Here is a 24,346-nt window from a genome sequence, read left to right as displayed (position 1 = left end):
ATCAACTATTCATGCACTGGGGGGTGTGGGGGTCCCTCAGCCCGACCTGCACCCTCTCCAATATGAGAGCCCTCAGGGGAGCCCTTTCCAATCCAGAAGTTTCTGTCTGTCTTTGCAATCATATGAGCGAATTGTCTGAGACCCCAACTCAGTTTGGTTTATTGCTCACAGAATAATAGAGGCATTTTTTTCTTCTTGCTTCATTGGTAGAGACTTCCTGGAAGTTTTAGGATATCTTCCCTTCAATTTTTCCTAGACACTCTAATTTTACTTATGTCTCTCACCTTTGCTTTTCCTCCATCCCCCACTGCAACAATAACTTGCTCCAGGGTCACTTTGCTCTAGTGTAGCCGTGGGCAAACTACGGCCCGCGGGGCAGATCCGACCCATTTGAAATGAATAAAACTAAAAAAAAAAAAAAGACCTTACCCTTTTATGTAATGATGTTTACTTTGAATTTATATTAGTTCACACAAACACTCCATCCATGCTTTTGGTCCGGCCCTCCGGTCCAGTTTAAGAACCCATTGTGGCCCTCGAGTCAAAAAGTTTGCCCACCCCTGGACTAGGAGATCCGTCTGCCACCAGAATTATGATTTCCAGCATTCCTGGTGCTCCCCGAGCTCTGGGCTTCCGCTTCTGGTCCTGGGGCTGCCACAAAAACTATTCCCAGAATTCCTGGTGCTCCCCGTGATCTTGGTTTTCCCTTCCTGCTCTGACTGTGTCCCATGGCCTCCCACTCTGCCAAGTCCTCCAAGTTGCCAGCTCTCTGTCTCTGCTCTCCATCTGGTAGCTTGGGGAGCCAATTTCCCCAAGCTGCTCCACTCTCTGATGGCTCTCCTGCTCTGCTCTCTGCCCAGCGCCTGTGTATGCAAATTAACCTATCATCTTTGTTGGGTTAATTTGCATACTCACCCCTGATTGGCTGGTGAGCATAGTGGAAGGACAGTCAATTTACATGTTTCTCTTTTATTATATAGGATTCCATTTTATTGTTCATATTTTTATCTTTTTTTTCCTTCTACTTCTTCTTCAAGAAGACCCTTTAACATTTCATGTAATATTGGTTTGGTGGTGATGAACTCCTGTAGCATTTTCTTGTCTGGGAAGCTCTTTATCTGACCTTCAATTCTAAATAATAGCTTTGCTGGGTAGAGTAATCTTGATTGTAAGTCCTTGCTATTCATCACTTTGAATATTTGCTCTTTTACCCCAGTTTCTGACACAGTGCCCTTAAATCTTGTTTTCATTTTTTTTTATTAGGGGAGGTGATGTTCACTGAGCAGCTAATGTGAACCTGCTTCTTTTTAAAATATATATATATTTTTGGCCAAAACCGGTTTGGCTCAGTGGATAGAGCGTTGGCCTGCGGACTGAAGGTCCCGGGTTCGGTTCCGGTCAAGGGCATGTACCTGGGTTGCGGGCACATCCCCAGTGGGAGATGTGTAGGAGGCAGCTGATCGATGTTTCTCTCCCATCGATGTTTCTGACTCTCTATCCCTCTCCCTTCCTCTCTGTAAAAAATCAATAAAATATATTAAAAAAAAAAAAAAAATATATATATATATATATATATATATATATATATATATATATATATTTATTGAGAGGGAGAGATAGAAACATCTTTGATGAGAGAGAATCATTGATCAGCTGTCTCCTGCACATTCCCCACTGGGGATTGAGCCCACAACCAGGGTATGTACCCTGACCGGGAATGGAATGGTGACCTCCTGGTTCATAGGTTGACGCTCAGCCACTGAGACACCCTGGCTGGGCTGAACCTACTTCTTGACTGAGTTTGGGTTCTTGCAGTGGCAGACACCAAATCAAGGACTGTGTGAACTTTGTGTACTGGAAAGTAACCCCAAGAAGCACAAGTGAGGGCATGGGCCAAGGTCAGGCAGGGAAGGAGAAAAACCAATGAGGTTTGCATTAACGAGCAAGTCAGTGCTGTGAGCAATGAGGCTCAACCCTGCTGAGCCTTCTCAGGAAACACATCTCAGAATTGTTCCCTCAGATGATGCAAGGCTGGGACATTTATCTATGGACTCATATCTGTTGTTGCTTGAGGAGTGTCCCTGGAAGCCCAATATCCCTCTATTTCTAAGATGACCTGTTGAAGCTGAGCAAGCTCTTGGATGTCAAAAATCACCCTCAGAGAGGCAGAGACAAAGGTGCTTGAGGGAATGACATAGGCTACTCAAGCTGCTAAAACAAAATACCAGACTGGGAGGCTGAACCAGAAATTTACTTTCTCAGAGTTTTGAAGGCTGGAAGTCTAAGATCAAGGTGTGGCAGGATTGGTTTCTCCTGAGGTCTCTTTCCTTGGCTCGCAGACAGCCACCTTCTCTCTGTCCCCATATGGCCTTTCTTCTGTGCAACTCATCCCAGGTATCTCTCTCCCTCTTCTTATAAGGACACTGTTCTTACTGGATTAGAGTTCCATCCTCATTTAACCTCATTACCTCTTTAGAGGCCCTTTCTCCAAATACAGTCACAGTAGGTGGGAGCAGCAGCAGCAGGGTGATGGGGGCAGTGCCTGAGGGCTCCTGGACTGTGAAAGGGGGCAGGCTGGGCTAAGGGACCGACCCTCCCCCCGTGCACGAATTTTCGTGCACCGGGCCTCTAGTATAAATTAAAATGGGAATATTTCTTAAATGTGTAAAAATAACTTGCAAATTGTTTTGTGGGTTTGTGCTTAAACATTCCTGGGCAGGGCAGGGAGATTTGAAGGAAATATCAATATAAAATCAATAAGGATGTCTGAAGGCTGCATCCTGGTAATATAAACCTCATGACACCTGATTCACCCACTGCTTCTCCTCATCCCCATTTCCTTGTGGGACAGCCAACCTTGCTAACTGTGAGCCCGGTGGGCCAGTGTTCCATTCAAGAAATACTGCAGCCCTGACAGGTTTGGCTCAGTGGATAGAGCAACAGCCTGCAGACTGAAGGGTCCCAGGTTCGATTCCGGTCAAGGGCATGTACCTCGGTTGCAGGCACATCCCCAGTAGGAGGTGTGCAGGAGGCAGCTGATCCATGCTTCTCTCTCATCGATGTTTCTAACTCTCTATCCCTCTCCCTTCCTCTCTGTAAAAAATCAATAAAATATACTTAAAAAAAAAATACTGCAGGCAGAGCTTTTCATAGGTCTCTGGTTGGGACCTGAAAAATAAGTTTTGAGCCCAAAATACAAATGAAAAGCCCTTGCAAGACTGAAATTTAATATTTTAACTGCAAAATGTCAATTTCAATGTTGAATTTAACTCTTACCTACTTGATGATAGCCCAGAAATAATCATTGTTTGTTAATCAAATATTTTTAAAATCTTAAAAAGCAAATAATTCCATTTCCTTCCCTAACTAGAATTATATTTGCTGCACAATATGGGTGTGTTCTGGTGCTTAATGTGATAGGAGGTGGGGCTTCCAAAGGCTTAAGCACCAAGGACTGAGGAAGCCCCTGAAACCTGCCCCAGGGGAGGTCTTTAAGGGGCTCCTGGAAGTGTCATCTCCTCACAGTGCTCTCCAGGCCACACGACTGCTCACAATTCACCACAAAGGCCCAATGCTCCAGTGTAGACACTGCCAGAGAGAGATGTCACGCCCGCCCTAGTGCCTGAGCTCACACTTTAGTGTGCAGCAGAATCACTTGGAAATCTCTTTTTAAAAAGCATATTTTGGGGTCCCCAAACCAGAATTTATGATTCAGCAGGTCTAGTGAGGAGCTCAGGAGTCTGCACTTGGACAGTTCAGACCTTCCACGGGCCACACTTTGGAAATACTCTTAGCACAGTGGGTTTTCAGAGGAAGGAGGAGAGGAGAGGGGGCTGGCTGAGTAATGCACCTAGACAAAGGAAGGGTAGCTGCCAATTTTGATAGAGATCTGTCTGGTGTAGGGTCTTCCTAGCCATGACATCAGAAGGTTCAGGTGTGGCCTGAAAACCTCTGTGTCTGTCACAGATTTCTTGGTCTCAAAATGTAGTAAGGTGTTTTTAATGTAAAAATGGCATGCTCATATTCCTCATTCATAAAAGAGCATTTTCTTCAAACAAAAGCTTCCTGTTTCAAGTTTCACGCTAGTTTCCAAAACCAGTATTGCAGAAGCAAGAGGAAAAGTGTCCAGGGGTGCCATGTTTATGACGAGACAACAGAGTCCTGAAAGGGTTACATCACCTGCTCACAGCAACACAGCTAGTTGATGGCAAACCTGGGACTAAGCGCCCTTTGTGTTCCCATTTGTGCTTTTCCGTATCCTCTTTGGGAAGCAAAACTGCTGCCTTGGCTGTGCCATTTCCAACTGGCTGCCACTGAGCACTGGCAGGCTTTCTCTCCAGGCCCTTGGGAGGAATGTAGTGTGGTAGTCAGGAGCACAGGCCCAGAACCATGCAGGTCCAGGCCCACGTGCTGGCTCCATGGTGGCAGATGCCTTCACTTCTCTGAACTCCCGGACAGCAGGGGCACAGGAAGAGCTACTCCATCGGGCTGCCTGACAGTTCTCTCCCGTAAAGTTCATCAGTCATTCGCTCCATTTGTTTATATTTTCCAGGGCCCAGGCCAGCCATGGGAATGGTGTCTTGCCCAGGTGAGCAGGAGTGAACACCTGTTTCACTGGCCTTCCAGCCCCTATACTGCTGGGTTGATGACTGCTGGGATGAGCTCAGCAAAGCTCCCTGAGAAGTAAAGGGTGTCCCAAAATTCATGCAAGATTTGAATTTTGCGTGAGCATTAACAACAACAACAACAACAAAATAAAAGCCTAATTTTACTTGGTTTATTGAATCAGATTCTAATATCTGTTGCCCTTTGATTTCAATCCCTTCAATTTGATAAGCATTACCAAGTACCAATTATGGCCCAGGAGCAGGGACAATGAAGACCACAGCTTTGTGTATGTACCAGCAAAGCTGTGGAGGCCATTTACCCAATGTGCTATTCCATACATAACCCTATACTGTATACTTTATGAATCAATAAAAAATTTACAATTTTTAATTATAAACCTGTGTTTTCTATCAAAATTACTTCTTGCGTGAATTTTGGGACACCCTTTAAAATGACACAGGGAAAGACAAATATACTAGACTTTCCAGAGGCAATCATGACACATTAGCAAAAATGTTCATTCTATGTCCCAGTGGAAGGAAGCAGATACATATTAACCCAAAATTTCTATTAGCCTTGGGGTTAATTATATAACATCAGAAGGTAGGTAGCAGACCTTCATTCTGGATTATTTATGCACAAGAGACTATTAAGATTTATAGCTAGTCTCTAAGGGCACATCAGTTCATAGGCTGGGAAGGCAGCCCAGAGGCCCCAGGATTTCATAGTTTGAGGGAATCGTGTGACTCACACAGACACTGGAAAGTTAATCTTTGCTTTTCATTTGCCAAATGTGTGAGGCAGCTCTGTTACTTTCTCCAAAGTCCAGAGAGTTTATAACACCTTCTCTATGCTGTGTGATCTGGCACTGCCAAACAGTGACTACCACAGCAGGCCCCTGGAGAGAGGGTGCAGTAGGGACCTCACTGACAGCACTGTTCTGGCAGCTCCATCCTTCACCACCTACTTTAGAACTGCAGCCAGCTCTTTATTACTTTTGTAGAAAAACTCCATTAGTGGTCTGCCAATAACTCAAATCCGATGTCCCCTGCGCACTGGCAGAGTTCTGTAGCAAGGAGTGCCTGGTCTGTTATTTTGATTAGAGAGCTGCCATGGAGCAGGAAAGTCACTTCTTCGGGCTGGCCTCCCCACGAGGCAGTGTGGCCAGGAGAAAGCATCCATGGCTTCCCCAGGCAGATAGAGTTTGGAACCTTCACTGTTCTCAGTGTCAGCTGTTTGATCTGGGACCAAGTGGGCCTCAGCTATTCACATGTGAGATGGAGATCACTGTGGGTCCTGCTCCCTGGGGGTGGCGAGGACTGAAGGAGAATGTAGCAGGTCAGGTGTCCAGCAGATGGTAGCTCTAATGATCTTTCCGCTCAGGAGGGGCACTCTTAGAACAAGCTCTTCCTTTCCAAGAAAAAACTCTTTTATTAACCTTTCTAAACTTGTTTTTAAAAAAACCTACACAAAAACATGCCAATCTGAATAGAAACCTGTGGAACCACTCGAGGACATCATACCAAGAAATGCTTCCCCTGAGTGAGAACCACTGGTTAGAGCCACATGGTTCTCATCTTTGGTTGGTACTAACCACATTTAGGACCCCTTTCTACTCTACGTAAGATAAGCTGGGCAAGCTTGAGGACAGGAGATTTAGAACATTTCTTGGGCCAGACTGAACCAGAAGCCAGAAAGTAGCATGTTTAGGTCCTAAGCCAAGCCCTTGCTCAGCTGGGGACTCAACTGCCTGATTCTACTGTGGATTCTCACCAGAAGCTGAGCAGAGTTTGGAAGCATGTCCAGAGCAGGTGATTTTTAGTGGGTAGGACGTGTGTTCTGCATCCTTCCCACCTATCCTGATGCTTTTATCCTCAGGTTGTGCCCAGGGTCCCGGTTTCACAGTAGCTCCAATGGCCAGGACATTCACTACAAAAACATCACGCACCTACTCTGTGTCCGTAGCACAGGCATACAAAGAATAAATTCATTTATTTTTTTTCCTCAAATAGCTTATATTCTGGTTAAGAAGATAAAATACCAGTCTCTCTCTAAATACTTAATATTTTAAAGTCACATAAGATTATTCCAAAACCATAGGCATGATTCTTTCTCAACAGAACCAAGAAGATGTGCAATGTGGAGACTACCTCATGGAGATTGGAAATGGTTCGTGTGTCTGGGCAACCAGAACTACCTCCACCGTATGGGACATTTCTGATAACAGAAGCAGGTTGGCATCCTTCATTCATGCTTCATTTTTATCACCACCTTCTCCCATGTCAGGGTGGTCCCACACTTAAGGTCCCATGAAGAAGTTTATCAAATTCCAGGCTTATTACCACGGCTGACCCAGCATAGGTGCTCACTACCCTTAAGTTAGGATTTCCTTTGAATCTCGGTTTCATCCTTTTCCCAGGAACCATGGCTTTGAATACAGACCCCATGCAGTGGGACGATGACTAATGGTACAGAAGCAGTCTGTCTGCTGTTCCTGTCATGAGGCAGCAGTGGTGGTTGGGGGGCGGGGAGCATCCCGAGTGCTGCTCACTGGGTCACACTCCCTCCATCCCTCTGTTAAGGCCGGCTCAGTGTGACCAGACGGGTTTTCTCTTCTGGATGAAGGCCTTGATTCCCTCCTGCCCATCTTGCAGGGCCACATTGTCCACCATGGTCTGGGAGGCCAGGTGGTAGGCCGTTCTAAGGTCCTGGTGCACTTGCTTGTAGAAGGCAGCCTTGCCCAAAGACACCACAGGACGGCTCAAGGAGGCGATCTTCCTTGCGATTCTCATGGTCTCTTCCTCCAGCTGCTCTTCCGGCACCACTCTACTGAGCATCCCATGGAGCAAGGCCTCCTGAGCAGATATGGGTTCCCCGGTAAAAAGCATTTCTAAGGCGACCTGGGGGAGGAAACACGGGCAGTTATTAAGGCACTCTCCTCCTGACCCCTGCCACCTAGGTCCCACCCTCTCCATTTTACTCTGCGGAGATGGTTGGTGTCCTGACTTCCTGACAACCTGGGCCAGTTCTCAGGGACAGACTGGATCTTTCCAGGAGCAAGGAGAAGGGGAACTCTCCGTGTCATCCTGTTCCTTCCCCAAGCTGAACTCCCAGCCCTGCAGAGGCAGGAGATTTGAGCTGCCTCTTTCAAGGGCCACGCACAGGACAGCGGCCACATCTGATGGGATGAAACTAAAAACACCGCAGAGCGAGGCCCATCGCTTCGCACAAGCCAGTGCAGTGGTTACTTTCCAGAAGAAAGGGATGTTCAGAGAAGCCACCACCTCAGCCTGAGTTGAAAGAGCAGCCTCGTCTCCCAGAGAAGGAGGGGAATGAAAGGAATGCCTTCTAGGGACAGATGGAGGGGCTCAGCATGACATTAACTTATAAGGAGAGAATGCCCTCTTTCCACAACCCTCTCCCCCGAGATTTCCGAGGCCTGCAGAAAGGGGGAGTACACCTTTCTCACTCTACAGTTTCCTCAGTTCTGTCCGCCTGTCATACTGTGCCCCAATTCTGTAATTCTACAAAGCTGAGCTTCTTGAAACTAAAATGTGATTTAGAAAAAGGGTTCCCAGATGCACAAGAAACACAGTGCCTCTCTTCTCCCTCTCCCCTTGCCTCTCCTGCGGCCCAGCTGGCATCTTTGCTGTTCCTTGAACACACCAAGTGTGCTGTCACCTCAGTCCTATACTTGCTGTTCCCTTGGACTGCAATGCTGTGTCCCCAGATAGCCTCACAGCCTGTTCCCTCATCTCCTTCAGGTCTCTGCTCACATGTCACCTCATCAGTGAGGTACTCTATGACAATACCAGCCTATTACAATTGTGATCCAACCTCAGCACTACCCCATTTCTGGCTCTATTTTAATCCTTTGTACTTCATCATTTAACAAACCATATACTGTACATGTTTATTGGTTTACTAGAGGTCCAATGCACGAAATTCGTGCAAGGGGCTTGGCCCTCACAGCCCCAGCTTCATCTGGAAGGTCATCTGGAAGGACGTCCAGAAGGTCGTTCAGCTCTCTGGTCTAATTAGCATATTATGCTTTTATTATTATAGATTAGATTATCTCCTTTGCTGGCATGTAAATTTGACTAGGGCGGAAATTATTTTGTTGTTGTTGTTAATTCTATCCTGAGGATTAATTTTCCATTGCTTTTATTTATTTACTAGAGGCCCAGTGCACGGATCTGTGCACCAGTGGGGTCCCTCGGCCTGGCCTGCGGGGATCAGGCTGAAACCGGCTCTCCAACATCTCCCAAGGGGTCCCAGATTGCGAGAGGGTGCAGGCCACTCTGAGGGACCCCACCTGTGCACGATTGGGGCCGGGGAGGGACCGTGGGAGGGCTCCAGGGAGTGTCCGGCCCATCTTGCCCAATCCCTATCGGCTGGACCCCAGCAGCAAGCTAACCTACCAGAGCGTCTGCCCCCTGGTGGTCAGTGCATGTCATAGCGACTGGTCGAACGATGGAATGAACGGTTGGACACTTAGCATATTAGGCTTTTATTATTTATTTATTTCTTTAAGAAAGGGGCTTGCTTGGTCTCACTTTATCATGCTCTCAGGCTAACCTTGACTGAGGTTGGTGTTCTGTTTTAAATCCTCACCTGAGGATATTTTTCCACTGATTTTTAGAGATAGTGGAAGAAAGATGGAAAGACAGAGAAAAATGTGAAAGAAATACATCGATTGGTTGCTCCCTGCATGAGTTCTGACCAGGGCCCGGGCCAGGGAGGTGCATGCAACCGAGGTACGTGCCCTTGACAAGAATCAAACCTGGAATACTTTGGTCTGCAGGCTGACGCTCTATCCACTGAACCAAACCGGCTAGGGCTATTTTTCTTTTAGCTAGAGTGGAAGGTGGTGGGAGGGGGGGCAGCAGCAGGACAACACATTGATGTGAGAAAGACACATCCATTGGTTGCCTCCGACCGGGGTTGGGTAATGAACCTGCAACCCAGGTACATGCCCTGGACTGGGAATCGAACCCACGACTCTTTGGTGCATGGGTCGACATCTAACCACTGAGCTACACTGGCCAGGACGAGTTTTCTCTTTAGTATTCTGTTCATTTCTGTGTCTCCAGCATCAGAAGACTGCCTTGCATGTGGCAGACAACCTATTAAATAGTCATCAATGAATGATTTAATGAATGAACGGCTGAAGGCAAACAGTACAGCCAAAGTGGCACTATAGTTCTTTAAAGGCTAGGTCAAAAGGGGATACAGCTTCCATCTGGCTCTGTCCCTTGGCAACGCAGACTGAGAACCCAGCTGCCCTGCTCTGAGGAAGCCCAAGCCACACCGCCCAGAGGCTGCACTAAGTGTCTGAGTCCCCGCTGAGAGGCAGCCTCAGCAGCCAGCGTGAGTGAACATGCCTTACACTGACGGTCCCCAGCTGTCACTCCCCCACCTTGAAGTCTCCTAGCTGAGGCCACAGACACTGTGAAGCAGAGATCAGCTTTCCTCACTGACCTCGAGCCCTGTCCGAATTGCAGATTCATGAGCTAAACAAATTGCTGTTCTGAGTCACTAAGAATAGTGGTTACGCAGTGAGAGATAATGGGAACAGTTTATACTATATATAAGACAGTGCATCAGCACACGCTACTTACTGTTTAAGTTTCTATGTAGTGGGCCCTGGAAACTTCCGGTGAGAGAGCATTTAGATCTAGCTTCTGTCTCAGTGCCATTGTATCTTTTGGACCAGATAATGTTTTGTTGTGTGGTTTTGTCCTGCACAGGGTAGCATCCCTGGCCTCTGTCCACTGGGTGCCAGGAGTATCCCCCACTCCCAATTTGTGATGATCAGAAATAGCTGCAGGCATTGCCAAATGTCCCTGTGGCCAAAATTGCTCTTAGTTTATTTTATTTATTTACTTTTTAATTGATTTTAGAGAGCGGGAGAGGAAGAGGGAGAGGGAGAGGGAGAGAGAGAGGGGGAGAGAGAGGGAGAGGGAGAGGGGCAGGGGGAGGGAGAGGGAGGGGGGAGAGAGAGAGAAACACTGATGTGAGGAAAACATTGTTTGGTTGTCTCCCGACCGGGGATCGAGCCTGGGGATGTGCCCTGACTGGGAATGAATCTGCCACCTTCTGATGCACAGGATGACACCGTAACTGGACCACACCGGCCCGGGCAGCCCCCAGTTTAGAACCACTGATTTAGATGGTTTTAAAACCATGAGAATAGATTATGCTTCTGCTATCCTGACACTTCTCTGTCTAGGAGACCAAGGAGGTCTTAACGGGTTTAAAGCTGCTCGTGAAAGACATTTTGACTGGAATAGGGTCAGGGCCAGGGGCCTGGACAGAGTTCCTGGCCTACCTTTAGCTTCCTAAGTCACCCATGCCTAGCTTATGCCTCTTTCTGGGCCTCAGTTTCCTCACCTGCCTTGTGGGATAATACCGTTTGACACCGTGTTGATTTATGGGGACTTTACCCAGGCAGATTAGGTAATGGAGTGGCATTCCCTAAGAAAAAGAAAGCCTGTTTACTTTATAGCCCACAAGCAACAATCTTTATTTACTGTTTACTATCCAGTGGGCCCCTGAAACTTCAGGTGAGAGAGAAGAAAATAACTCCTTTTCCCTAATAAACTCTTGTTCATTTTAGGGGTACTTTTTGGGGCCCCCTAATAAGTCGGTGATTTACTACTTCCTCCTCCTGGGCTATTTGCATTAAAAACAATAAAAAGGACTGGAGGCCAACACTCACTCCTAGGGTGGTGGAGCTTGTGTCTGGATGTCCCTGAGGCCACTTACTAACCACAGACCTTAAGGGAACAATTCAACCCATCTGAGTCGGTTTCCTTATCTGAAAAACAGGAATAAGACCACCATCTCCTGCAGAATGGTCAAGATGAGAGACAATGTATACAGCTTACACTACAGTGCTGGGCACACAGTAGCACTAATAAGTGTAGTGGCTATGATTCACATGCTTATTCCAGCTATAAACATGTATGAATCTCTAATGCTGTGTTTTAGGGATCATGGCCCCAGAAAGCAGAGCAGTCTTCCAGATCCCCTCTAGTCACACCGATGACAAGAACCAGCTGGTGGCAGTGGAGGGGCTGGGATGCTGGAGGACTCAGAGGGGAATGAAGCTGACAGGATCACCGGGCTAATTTAATTGGCTGGCAACCTGAGAAGTAAGTAAATGAGGAAGCATGTTCTCAAAAGCACTAAGGCACCTCTGATGGCCACAGGAATCACTGACAGAGTGCAGATTTTGATGCAGTTGATCTGAGGGGCTGAGACCTGCATTTCTCCAGGCTCTGGTGAACTGCACACCAGCTGAGGGTCAATGCCTTAACTCTCCTTCCAGCTTGGAAGTTCTACTCTGTTCTAATGAGACAACTGAGAAATCAGATTCTCAGACACACAAGTTACCATGGGTAAACAGGTGACAGCAAGTGTTCCTACTGCAGAGAAATGACTGGCTTGGAAGGAGGGAGTTTGGATCTTTCACGTGTTCCACAGGGGTGCCACCCGCTGAGGCACCAGCTCCACATTTCTGAACAAGGCCAGCTCAGATAGGCAAAGGGAGCAGCTGCACCAGGCAGGTTGTTTATATGGTGCAATGAAGACACGTTATTTAATTCACACCAGAGGAGAGAAACACTTTACAATTGTGGAAAATTATTCATGCCCAGGCTCAGTCTGGCTTGAACACAGGGGCTCCAGGCCATCATTTCTGCTCCTAGTGGACCAGCTGCAGCCCTGGTCTCTGGCACAGCTAAGCAGTTTTCCATGGTGACCAGCAGAGGGTACTGGTGACCCATATGTGTGGCCTTAAGCTGCCTGAAAAAGGCCACATTTCCCAATTAGGTCAGTTTGCAAAAGCACCTGCTTGCTTCCCTGTGGATGTGCATGGGGATACGTGCCCAACACCCACACAGTTTACAGGCCTGTGTGTGAATGTGTTCCTGTGGGTGCAATCAAGCAATGACAACAGGTAGGTGTGTTTTGTTCAGGTTTAGATCTTTATGAATCCCCAGTTTTCCTCCTAAAGGGGGCCACCCAGGTAAGATCTGCAGTCCTGAAACCTGGCAAAGGCCTTGAGTGCCAACAGGCTTTTCACCCTGCTAAATTCTCTTTATCAGTACTGTGATTTCAGCTCATTAATACTGACCCAAAACCATATCTCTGCCTTATGCCTCCAAGTAGCCCCACATGCAGGGACATCTGTTACAACTGGAAAAAACTCTGAAGACTTAAAAACAAGAATGCTACCCCTGACTAGTGATTCAGAGGCCTCCTGGGATCAGGACAGGAGGAGCACAGAGCAGGGATCCGAATGGGACAATACTGGAGATCCTCTCCCGTCTTCTGAGTGGGCCTGGCACTGCCAGAACTTTCTGTGGGAGGACAAAGTACTTTGTTCTTACAACATCCTGACCCTTAATCTTTCATGCTGGACAATTATGCAACGTGGTTCTGAGAATTGGGCTTTGTGGGAACTGAAGTCCTGTTTATGCCATATTTTCCTTCTCTTCTCAAAAACTAATTTAAATTTGACAAATATGATATAATGTTTACGTTTTTAGGACTCAATTATAAGCCTTGATTTTTAAGTTTGTTTTAAGAGAGAATGGATTCTTATCCTGACAGGACAATCATGATTTAAAGGTTTCAAATGCCTTAACATGGTTGAAGATGAACAGTTGCAGATAGGCTAACCAGACAACCACCCTTTATTATGCAAAAGGCCTTGTGAGTTGATTTGCACAATTATAAGATAGTTAATTAATAAGTTCTGACAATGTTTTAATGAATGCATTTTAATTTAATGTACTGGCACAAAGTAGGGAACACACACACACACACACACACACACACACACTCACCCCACATTTAAAGTCAATGTGTATCCTGACAGGATGAAACCACCCACCCGGGGTTAAGCACATTTCAGCAAGCTCTGTGTTTGGACAGGCCACTTATTGTAGTTGTGGAGCCCATGTTCAGCCAGTTTTCATGTGTGTGTGTGCTGGTAGGTATCTCTATTCAGAACATGATTCACGAAGTGAAGTGCCCTGTGAGAAGCTGCGCATTCCCCGCTGGACAAGAGGCGTTAGAAGGAACACTGCAGCACATCCAGCCAGCTATGCTTCATGCAGAACATCCTGATTCAAATGGTACTTTAACAAGCGAATTTGGAACCAACCCTCCAGTGCACGTGAGGGTTATAACTAGAGAGGAGACTGCAGGGGGTCACATTACCTTTGTTGGCACTGCTCTCCCCAAGGCCACCCCAGGGGTGGAGCAGAAGAGCCCGAGGTTCACACCTGGAGTGGCAAATGAGGATTTGTCACTGGCCACGGCAATGTCACAGCTGGCAACCAGCTGACAGCCAGCAGCGGTGGCCAAGCCGTTCACCATGGCGATCACGGGGACGGGATGATTCTGGATCAGCATCATGACCTGAAGGAGCAAACATAACCAGTTCACATCCATCCAAGAGTGAGGTGCAATGTTCATGTTTATTTCATATGACTTTACTGCTTTCAGAGCACTTTTCATCCCCATAGTGTATCAGATTCTATGGAAAAAGGACAGAAGCAGGCACAGAGAGAACTTGCATTGAATATTGACTGTGGACCAGACTGTGCCATTTGACTCCTGAGAAGCCCAGGAGGAAGGAACACTACGGTACAACCGAGACACGAGGCTCAGGGGGAAGGAACTGGCCTAAGGCCACAGATCCACAAGTGCTGGCTGTGGGGTCTGAACGCACATCTGTCTGACTCCCAGCCCCCGGCCTCTTCGAGGCTGCAGTCCCCTCCTCTCCGACTGCTTCCTCAGCAGCCCCACAAAAGAACAAAGCTGATTCTCTCTCTGCGGAATGGTTCTGTTCTCACTGAGCCTGTGTGGAGCTCTAGTGTTAAAGGTCTGAAACTGGTACAGTGGGGTCTTGACTTACGAGTGTCCCGACTAACGAGTTTTTTGAGATACCAGCTGTCTCTCGGCCGATTTTTTGCATTGAGTTGACAGAGTAATTTGAGTTAACGAGCTCCTTAAGGAGCTCAGTATCGGAAGGAAGTAAACTCGTAAGTCAAGGCCCCACTGTATTTGGAATTTCCTTGAAAAATTAAGATGGAAAAAGGAATGAAAGGCAATTTCTCTAGTAATTCTCAAATTACCACCATGAATATTCTCTCAATTCTATTAAAATGGCAGGGAACACCCTGTCATCTAGATAAATAAAAGCCCAGCCAGTGTGGCTCAGTGGTTGAGTGTCCACCTATGAACCAGGAGGTCACGGTTGGATTCCCGATCAGAGTACATGCCTGGGTTGTGGGCTCGATCCACAGTGTGGGGCGTGCAGGAGGCAGCCAATAATTCACCCTGATCATTGATGTTATCTCTCTCTCCCTCTCCCTTACTCTCTGAAATCAATAAAAACCTATTTTAAAAAATAATAATCTGTAATAATAAAAGCATAATATGCTAATTAGACCAGACGTCCTTCGGGACGGCCTTCTGGACAAAGCCGGGACTGTGAGGGAAGCCCAGGTCCCAGGTGCCTGCCGGCAGCCAGAGGGAAGCCCGGTTCCCTGGTGCCAGAGGGAAGCTGGTGCTGGCAGGCAGGAGAAGGAAGGCCTATTCTTGCACGAATTTCGTGCATGGAGCCTCTAGTCTACACTAATAAAAGAGAAACATGGTAATTAGCGTACAACCGCTACCCTTCCCATTGGCTAATCAGCATATCCTTATGCAAATTAACTGTCAGCCAAGATGGCGGCCGGCAGCTATGCACTGAAGCAAACAGGGAGGCTTGCTTGCTCCAGTGACGGCGGACTCCAACGTTCCCCGCACTTGCCGGCCTCTCAGCTGCAACTCTAAGCAACTATGTAGCAAATATAGAAGCTAAACAGAACCCCAGAAACCGGCTTTCAGTCAGCCGGGCTTCAGCCAGCCTGACTGCAACATTGTATCAGTGTTTTCAGCAGCGAGGCCTCAGAGCTAAAGCTGGCCCAGAATAAAAAAAAAGAAAGAAAAAAAGGAGCGGTTGGGAGCTTCAGTCACCCGCCAGCCGGAAAACAGCCCTCAGCCCCTCAGCCAGCCTGGCCAGGCACCCCAGTGGGGACCCCCACCCTGATCCAGGACACCCTTCAGGGCAAACCAGCCAGCCCCCACCCGTGCACCAGCCTCTATTCTATATAGTAAAAGGGTAATATGCCTCCCAGCACCGGGATCAGCGTGACAGGGGGCAGCGCCCAAATCCCCTGATCGCCCTGCGGCTCTGTGAGTGACAGGGGGCAGGGCCACAACCTCCCTATCCGCCCTGCTCTGTTCGTGACAGGGGAAGGCGCCCCAACCCCCTGATCAGCCCTGCTCTGTGCCTGATAGGGGGGAGCTCCCCAATCCCCTGATCGCCCTGCGGCTCTGTGTGTGACAGGGGGGAGCTCCCTAACCCCCTGATCGCCCTGAGGCTCTGTGTGTGACAGGGTGCGGTGCCCCAAGCCCCCCCTGCGAAGGGCCCTGCTCTGTGTGTGACAGGATGCAGTGCCCCACCCCCCTGATCGGCCCTGTTCTGTGGGTGATAGAGGGTGGCGCCCCAACTCCCCTATCGGCCCTACTCTGTGAGTGACAGGGGGGAGCTCCTCAACCCCCTGATCAGCCCTGCTCTGTGCATGACAGGGGGGAGCTCCTCAACCCCCTGATGGGTCCTGCTCTGTGCATGACAGGGGGGAGCTCCCCTACCCCCTGATTGACCCTGCTCTGTGTGTGACAGGGTACGGAGCCCCAACCCCCCTGATGGGCCCTGCTCTGTGAGTGACAGGGGGCAGCGCCCCAACCCCCTGATCGGCCCTGCTCTGTGAGTGACAGGGGGCAGCATCCCAACACCCTGATTGGCCCTGCTCTGTGAGTGACAGGGTGCAGTGTCCCAACCCCCTGATCCACCTTGCTCTGTGCGTGACAGGGGGTGGCGCCGCAACCTCCCCATCGACCCTGCCTTGAGTGTGACAGGGGGCGGTGCCCCAACCCCCCAATTGGCCCTACCCTGAGCGTGACTGAGGGTGGCATCGCAACCTCCCGATCCGCCCTGCTCTGTGCATGACAGGGGGTGGCGCTCCAACTCCCCAATCGGCCCTGCTCTAAGCCCGACCAGGGGCTGCACCTAGGGATTGGGCATGCTCTCCGCCACCCGGGAGCAGGCCTAAGCCAGCAGGTCGTTATCTCCTGAGGGGTCCCAGACTGCGAGAGGGCACAGGCCAGGCTGGGGGACCCCCCCCCCCCCTCAGTGCACAAATTTTTGTGCACCGGGCCTCTAGTAATAAATAAAATTCCTAAAACAGTGCTATTGGTAGAGAACAGCCAAAAACTTGCTCATGTGATACCCAGTTCCCCTCATAAGTCTCCAGAATTTTAAAATGGTTACTGTTATTCCATTTATGAATGCTCTCTCTTTCCCATTAACAGAACTGTTTTAGTTAAAAAATTAAATGATAATCTTAGGTTCTTTCTCTATAAAGATGTACATTTCTACCCTTTACCTCTTAAAACATATATTCCAAGACATACCCATGATGCTGGAGATGGCAGCTATCAATATCAACATATATTTCCCTATCTTTGGCATATCACATATCAATAGCAAACTATGGTTGCTTTTTAAAAGTCTAAATCAAATTGTTGCTTGGATGAAGGACTCACCAATGGCCACAGAGGTTTTAGTAGTTCTGCAGTGGTTAGGTCTCACAGATAAAACCTTTCCTGTAAACTAGAAGCCTAATCCAATATCTAATGTGTATAATTATCATTTTCAGGTTTGCAATGCAAGTTGTCCTCTGGCTTACCTCAGAACAGGTTTGAAATACTTCGGTGTGATATTCTGGACCTTGCTCATCCGTCAGTTCCTTTAAATCATGCCCGGAAGAAAATACAGGTCCCTCAGCTGCAAATGGTTCCAATTGAGAAAATAAAATAAAAAGGTGTAAACAGCAGAACTGGGAAGGTCATTTATTTGTCAATTAAATAATTTTAATGAACAATTGTATCACTGCTGTGGACACAGAAAGTTAATGGCCCAATTTGGTAAGAATAATTCCAGTTAACTGGAAAAGTTGTAGCCAGTATTTTGTGATGACAATTCAACGGGAGGCATTTACACTCTAAAAGGTCCGTGGTGGAAATCAATGAACATGTGCAATTACACATGCAGTAACCAAAGCAGATGGATGACTTCTTTCAGAGTTGTCCCTCCAGTCTCAGAGTTTTGTTTCTGGACTTGATCTGGCCTAAATTTTTGACTCATGTAGGTCCATCAAAATCCACTGTGCCTTCTGCAGCAACCCTGTCATTTAGTCGACAGACAATGGCCATCCCTGCAGGCTGCAATCAGGAAGGTCAGAGGGTGAAGAGAACCTCTTTATTTTTTTAAAAAATATATTTTTATTGATTAAAGAAAGAAAGGGAAAGGGAGAGAGATAGAAACACCAATGATGAGAGAGAATCATTGCTCAGCTGCCCACCCCCTTCTGGGGATCGAGCATAAAACCTTGGCACATGCCCTTGACTGGAATGGAACCCGGGACCCTTCAGTCCGCAGGCTGACGCTCTATCTACTGAACCAGACCAGCTAGGGTGAGAACCTCTTTATTTTTAACATGGGACCTAAGGATGTGGTTTTATTGTTATTGTTAAGATTAATAACAACAAAATGCAATTCCACTGATAAGCTGGTAACACTTTTTCATATTTACCTTTTGTTGTGACTCTTTTGTTGGGCAATATTATTCCCTTTAAACAAGTGAGGGAACTGTGTTGTCTGGAAGTTAACTGTCTTTGCTGCATCTGGGTAACATCCCCGTGGCTGACGAACGATATCTGTCCTATTTCTTCTCAACAGTTGAAAACTTATATTCGCCGAAACCGGTTTGGCTCAGTGGATAGAGCGTCGGCCTGTGGACTGAAGGGTCCCAGGTTCAATTCCGGTCAAGGGCATGTACCTGGGTTGCGGGCACATCCCCAGTAGATGTGCGGGAGGCAGCTGATCGATGTTTCTCTCTCATCGATGTTTCTGGCTCTCTGTCCCTCTCCCTTCCTCTCTGTAAGAAATCAATAAAATATATTAAAAAAAAAATAGGTTTAAAAAAAAAACTTATATTCAACCATAGATAAGGTAACATTCTGAGTATCTGCCTCCAGAAATACTAATTCTTAATTTCTATAACAACAAAAGTACATCACAGGGTATCATCCATTTTATTTTTCTATGGATGCTTTAAAATGCTGACACTGATATTACTTAGACCATCACCATCATCACTAGATAATTCATGAACAACTTTTACTGGAGAAGAGCAAGGAAAGAAATGAGCAAACTGAAGAAGATTGCAGATATTGATTGAAAGTTTGGTAGGAACAGACAGACAAACCAATCAAATGCTTGAGCAGCCTGGTCCCATCGACTTGCTAGGCTACCCAAAGGATCAGTGATTAAACTCATCTTATCCGGTCCATGAGGAAACCAATTATCTGATTTCAATGGGAATGCTATGTATCTGACAAAAAGGAAAGACATTTTCCCTGCACAGTAATCTTTGCTATAATTTCCAGTTAACAGTGTTAGGGAAAAACAATGTCAACAACAAAAAAAAGTAAGTGTTAGGACCAAGCCCTCCAAATACACAATAGTTTTTCATAATGAATGTTCTTGTAAAGGAGCTTCCAAACAATTCTCCCATTAACTGAGGGACTGCCCCAGCCAACAAAAGAATTTTGAGAGAAGTCTTCAGCACCCTGAGGAGGGATATCAGAGAAGTACCTGAAATGATAATGACTTTCAGATCTGTGCTTTCAGCCTCATGAAGAATGTCCCTTTGGAGAGATTTCAGCATTGCCAGTGACAGCGCATTCCTCCTCTTTGGATTGCTCAAGACAATGTTCCTGCGAAGAACATTTGATAATTACTGGGTCATGCACCAGTCAAAACAAGTGAGGACCCCTGCATTTCCTTCTAATTTGGGAGCTATTTTTAAAACACCAGAGAAGAGAACTGCTGGTGCTTAGAGGCAACTGAGATGGTCTGTCAACTCTCCGGAGTTACGGCTAAGTCAAAACAAGGAGACGTCCGGAAATGCAGGCTGCGTTTTCTCCCTCTTCCCTTGATTTGTTTCTTTTTCAGATCTGCTGTCAGAAACATTGCTGTCAACACCAAAAGGGCAAATCAGAGTCGTTCCAAAATCATTGCCGCCCAGAGGCTGCGCAGTTTGTAAGACGGCGGCAGGAGCCAGAGGGATCTGACACACGGTGCCACCTTCAACTTCTCCCCATTGTTCCTCAGAAATAAATTAGGTTAGGAAGAGAACGAAGAACCTGCCCCCATGTCCTCCTACCCACCGCACCGAAGAGGCAGCCAAGGTGCAGCTGCCCATACACACATATGACAGCATTTTTCCATCTTTTCTAGTGGCATCCCATAATTCTGCACAATAATTCATGCTGCCTGAACATGGGATGGTATGTGAAGAACAAAAGGACAGAACCATACAGCAAGAGGGCTCTTTTGGACGTGTTATCTCACTGGAAGCTGGCATTCAGAGGCCTGCTCACTATTCTAAGTATGCTGATTAACCTGTATTGTCATTGTACCGCCCATACACAGAAATGTCTTATTTTTGCTGTTATAAGGAACAAGCAAACCAAACACCAGATTATTAATATACGTTTTATATGTTTCCCATCAGCCTCCACCAACATTTTTTCAGCCTTCCTCATTCTTTTTCAAATCTGATATTCCTACTGCTATGTGTCAACTTGGATTCTCCATAAATAGCCTCCTATGCCACTGTTTTCTGGGAAACTACTTTGATGACTGAATCTCAGTGTAATACCCTTTTCTTTGGAATACCATTTCCGTTTTGCTGCCATCTTTAGATGGCTGTGATATTCATCATTGTTTCTCATGTGCATGCTGTCACCTAAGTACAAAAATGACTTGCGGCTGATATGCTGATAGACTTTGAAACCTGTATTTGGAGGTGGAGGGTTGGGGGTGGGGGGAGTGACCTGGAGATGGTGGTGACAGAATTGCTGATAAACCTTCCAGTAAAATAATGGATGTGCTTGCTGTAGTATACTAAAAAAGCTGCCATCCTATCCATGACAGATGCTTAAATAAAAGTCTAAGGCCTCAGGCAAAATTGTGTAAAAAGATGCCAGCCCCAAACGCCAGTGCTTCATGGCAGTGTCTGCGCAGATGGGTCTCATTAATCCTTTGGCCTGCATATGACACACCCTTTGATCGTGCTCTAAGCTGCTGAGTTCACTTTTCAACTAGTGTCATTAACCAGGCTTCCTGCCCCTGTTCCTGCCACTCCACTAACACTACTCTCACCTAACAGCTCCTAATTGTCTGAACCAAACCCAGGGGCCATTTGGATCATGCTCTCCTTCTGGAAACACATGCCTTCTCTCCTGGCTTTTTAGTCCTTCTCTTCTTCTCCCATGGGCTCCTAGTCTTCTGCTAACATCTAAATGCCAGCCACTTTCAGAGCTCCTGCTCGTACCTAGAGCAGTACCCAATTCATAGCTGGCCCTCATCTATTGCTGAGAGGAACAGCTTTGAAAAGGAACACTGCAAGCTTGACTGAGCTGCTCAAGCTCACCTACTTAGTCACACAGTGCTGCTTCCATGCTGGATTTGGGGGCCTCCTTCCTACTGAACAATTCCCAGCATTTATGATAGGTTGTTCTTCTCTATCTCCCTTCCTGATTCGTGTTTAACTCTGAAGAACTCAACCAGGCCTCCTTTCACAACTGGGCTGCCATGCCACAAGTCAGGTCCCTGACCGGATGGAACCAAATTTGCAGAAGCAGAAGTGCCTTTGAAGACCTGCAGGACGGGCCCCTGCCTGGTCATGCACTTTGGAACACGGTGCTCTGGGCCTCTTTCCAGCTCTGCCCATTCAGGCGAGCAGGACACCACTAGGATCATGGGAAGTGCTCGCCTGGAATCACCTGCCCCTTCCAAACCTTGCTGCCGTTACCTGAGACCCTGGAGTTCCCTGGCTGTGCAGTGGGCACCCCTAGGTCCCAGGGCTGACCAAGAGGAAGTGTCTGTGGGGAGTGAGAGGACAGAGAGGGCATGTGGATGGGGTGTCTGCAGGTTTATGGGCCAAGCCCCTGGAAGAGCAGCGGGAAGGAGGGGTGAAGAGGCCGGAGTGGTGAGCAGAAGCTGGGAAGAAAAGAAAAACTGCAGGTCAGCAGCTGGCTCTCCACTGTGGGGGGACTCCTAGGAGCCTGAGGGTTGTAAATTCAAACATGACCTTCCAGGTTTTATGAAGTACTGCTTGTCAGGGCAGAAGAAAACACATTTAGCAGTTGGTGTGTAACTTTTAAATACTTAGGTATGCTAAACGGGCCTCCCATGCGGTCCTTGACTGGCCAGGCAAATGTCAGGCTGAGGCCTGGATGGGGCTCGAGGCCCTGCAACCTTGACTTCACGGTGCGGCTTGCACTGTGCACAGGGGTGGTTTTAAGGGGCTTGCGCTGTGCACAGGGGTGGTTTTAAGGGGCTTGCGCTGTGTGCACAGAGGTGGTTTTAAGGGGCTTGCACTGTGCACAGGGGTGGTTTTAAGGGGCTTGCACTGTGCACAGGGGTGGTTTTAAGGGGCTTGCACTGTGCACAGGGGTGGTTTTAAGGGGCTTGCACTGTGCACAGGGGTGGTTTTAAGGGGCTTGCACTGTGCACAGGGGTGGTTTTAAGGGGCTTGCGCTGTGTGCACAGAGGTGGTTTTAAGGGGCTTGCACTGTGCACAGGGGTGGTTTTAAGGGGCTTGCACTGTGCACAGGGGTGGTTTTAAGGGGCTTGCACTGTGCACAGGGGTGGTTTTAAGGGGCTTGCACTGTGCACAGGGGTGGTTTTAAGGGGCTTGCACTGTGCACAGGGGTGGTTTTAAGGGGCTTGCGCTGTGTGCACAGGGGTGGTTTTAAGGGGCTTGCACTGTGCACAGGGGTGGTTTTAAGGGGCTTGCACTGTGCACAGGGGTAGTTTTAAGGGGCTTGCGCTGTGTGCACAGAGGTGGTTTTAAGGGGCTTGCACTGTGCACAGGGGTGGTTTTAAGGGGCTTGCACTGTGCACAGGGGTGGTTTTAAGGGGCTTGCACTGTGCACAGGGGTGGTTTTAAGGGGCTTGCGCTGTGTGCACAGGGGTGGTTTTAAGGGGCTTGCACTGTGCACAGGGGTGGTTTTAAGGGGCTTGCACTGTGCACAGGGGGTGGTTTTAAGGGGCTTGCACTGTGCACAGGGGTGGTTTTAAAGGGCTTGCACTGTGCACAGGGGTGGTTTTAAGGGGCTTGCACTGTGCACAGGGGTGGTTTTAAGGGGCTTGCACTGTGCACAGGGGTGGTTTTAAGGGGCTTGCACTGTGCACAGGGGTGGTTTTAAGGGGCTTGCACTGTGCACAGGGGTGGTTTTAAGGGGCTTGGGGCCCGTGGAGACAAAGGGCAGGGCTCGGGGTGGTGTGTCCTTCACTCTGTTTACCGACTGGGCACTTCTGGGTGCGGGCCAAGCAGCGGCTCTGCCAGGCCTCCACCGGCTGTGGAGCCAGGCCCCGCTCCTGGCCCCGACCCTCCAGGCAGGGCTTTCTCAGGGGCGCGCGGCGCGGGCACCGGCAGAGCTGCACCCCCCGGGCCCGCGGGTCTGAGGGTTCGGGGCCGTCGAGGCAGTCCCACTTGAGATCCTCCTGCGGGTTCTGCAGGGTCCCAAACGCCCCTGCGCCCAGGCAGGGGGCTCCTTGAAGCACCGCATCCGCGATTCCTTCGGAGACGGGTAACGGGGGTCCAGGGCGGCGGGCGGCGCCGCCACCGACAGAGCCCGCATGGAACCCCGCGTGGGGTGGCGGGCGCGGTGCCGGGCTGCCCCTGCCCAGCTCTCTGCCCGTCCCCCGCCAGCCCGGCCCACCCGGGAACAGCCCCGCACGCCTGCAGCCCGCGCCCCGCCGCTGACCTGATGCCGTCCCGCTGCCGCGAGCTCGTGAGTCGCGACCCCGGCTCCGGCTGCCCGGCCCCGGCCGGCCCTCGGCTGCAGAAGCCGGCGGCGAGCGGAACGCACCGGCCGTGCCGGAGCCAGTCGGGCACCTTGGCCCTGAAGGCCCGCAAGCCCGCGGCGGCGGCCATGGGGTCTGAGACGCGCTCCGAGGGCGCAGGTGCGGTGCTCCGGCCGTGGGAAGATCCGGCTCGGAAGTCCCAGGCCCAGGTCCCGACCGACTCCCCAGGCCGGATCCCTCCGCCGCCCCGCCCCCCGCCCCGGCCCCGCCCACCTCGCCGCCCGGCCCCTGGAGTCCCGCCCCTGACCCCTCCCCTCCTGACCCGCCCCGCGCGGTTCTCCTCCAGCTCCCTGGTCCCTCCCCGCATTCCACTCTTCCGGACACTGGCTCCCGGCCCCCGAAAGGATCAGGCCAGGCCAACCTGCCCGCCATCTATCTCCACGATTTGTTTGCCTTGCAAGGCTAGATAAAGAGGTGAGGCGTGGGGGCAGATCTGTTCCTTGCTGCACCAACACCAAGAATGTGGTGGTTTGCCTAGATTAGAAAAATGAATGTTATCAGGTGGTGAGTAGTGTGACTTAATGGACCTCGCTCTGTTACCTCACCTTTCACACTGACTTTTGCAAGAATAACAATTGTACAAAAGCATACTACAGTGGGGCCATTGAGATTGTACAGTGGCTTAAAATAGTCATACACTGGGTTCCTCTGAGTGAGGCTCTTATTCTCAGC

General features: G+C 48.9%; 1 protein-coding gene across 1 annotated transcript; it reads right to left on the bottom strand.

The window, feature by feature from the left end:
- Positions 1–3,983: 3,983 nt before the first annotated feature.
- ECHDC3 (enoyl-CoA hydratase domain containing 3) lies at positions 3,984–23,815 on the bottom strand. The gene is made up of 5 exons (XM_070391829.1): positions 23,575–23,815; positions 19,391–19,512; positions 17,421–17,518; positions 13,840–14,040; positions 3,984–7,508 (listed from the first exon to the last, which is right to left on the bottom strand). Exons 1-5 carry the CDS (start codon positions 23,742–23,744, stop codon positions 7,197–7,199), a joined length of 903 nt encoding a protein of 300 aa, XP_070247930.1. The 5' UTR covers positions 23,745–23,815; the 3' UTR covers positions 3,984–7,196.
- Positions 23,816–24,346: the final 531 nt, after the last annotated feature.

The sequence above is a fragment of the Myotis yumanensis genome, unplaced genomic scaffold, assembly GCF_028538775.1.
Source record: "Myotis yumanensis isolate MYYU_CA2020_CCGP unplaced genomic scaffold, mMyoYum1.0.hap1 SCAF_1, whole genome shotgun sequence".
NCBI lineage: Eukaryota > Metazoa > Chordata > Mammalia > Chiroptera > Vespertilionidae > Myotis > Myotis yumanensis.
This window is presented reverse-complemented; position numbering and strand designations above follow the sequence as displayed.

What these genes read in the sequence shown, in the direction of transcription:
- ECHDC3 (XM_070391829.1), bottom strand. Translation starts at nt 23,744, where the DNA reads ATGGCCGCCGCCGCGGGCTTGCGGGCCTTCAGGGCCAAGGTGCCCGAC. An exon ending in TATTTCAAACCTGTTCTGAG is followed by an intron (nt 14,041 to 17,420) that starts GTAAGCCAGAGG and finishes TTGCTCCTTCAG; the next exon opens with GTCATGATGCTGATCCAGAA. An exon ending in GGAGAGCAGTGCCAACAAAG is followed by an intron (nt 7,509 to 13,839) that starts GTAATGTGACCC and finishes TTCCTCCCCCAG; the next exon opens with GTCGCCTTAGAAATGCTTTT.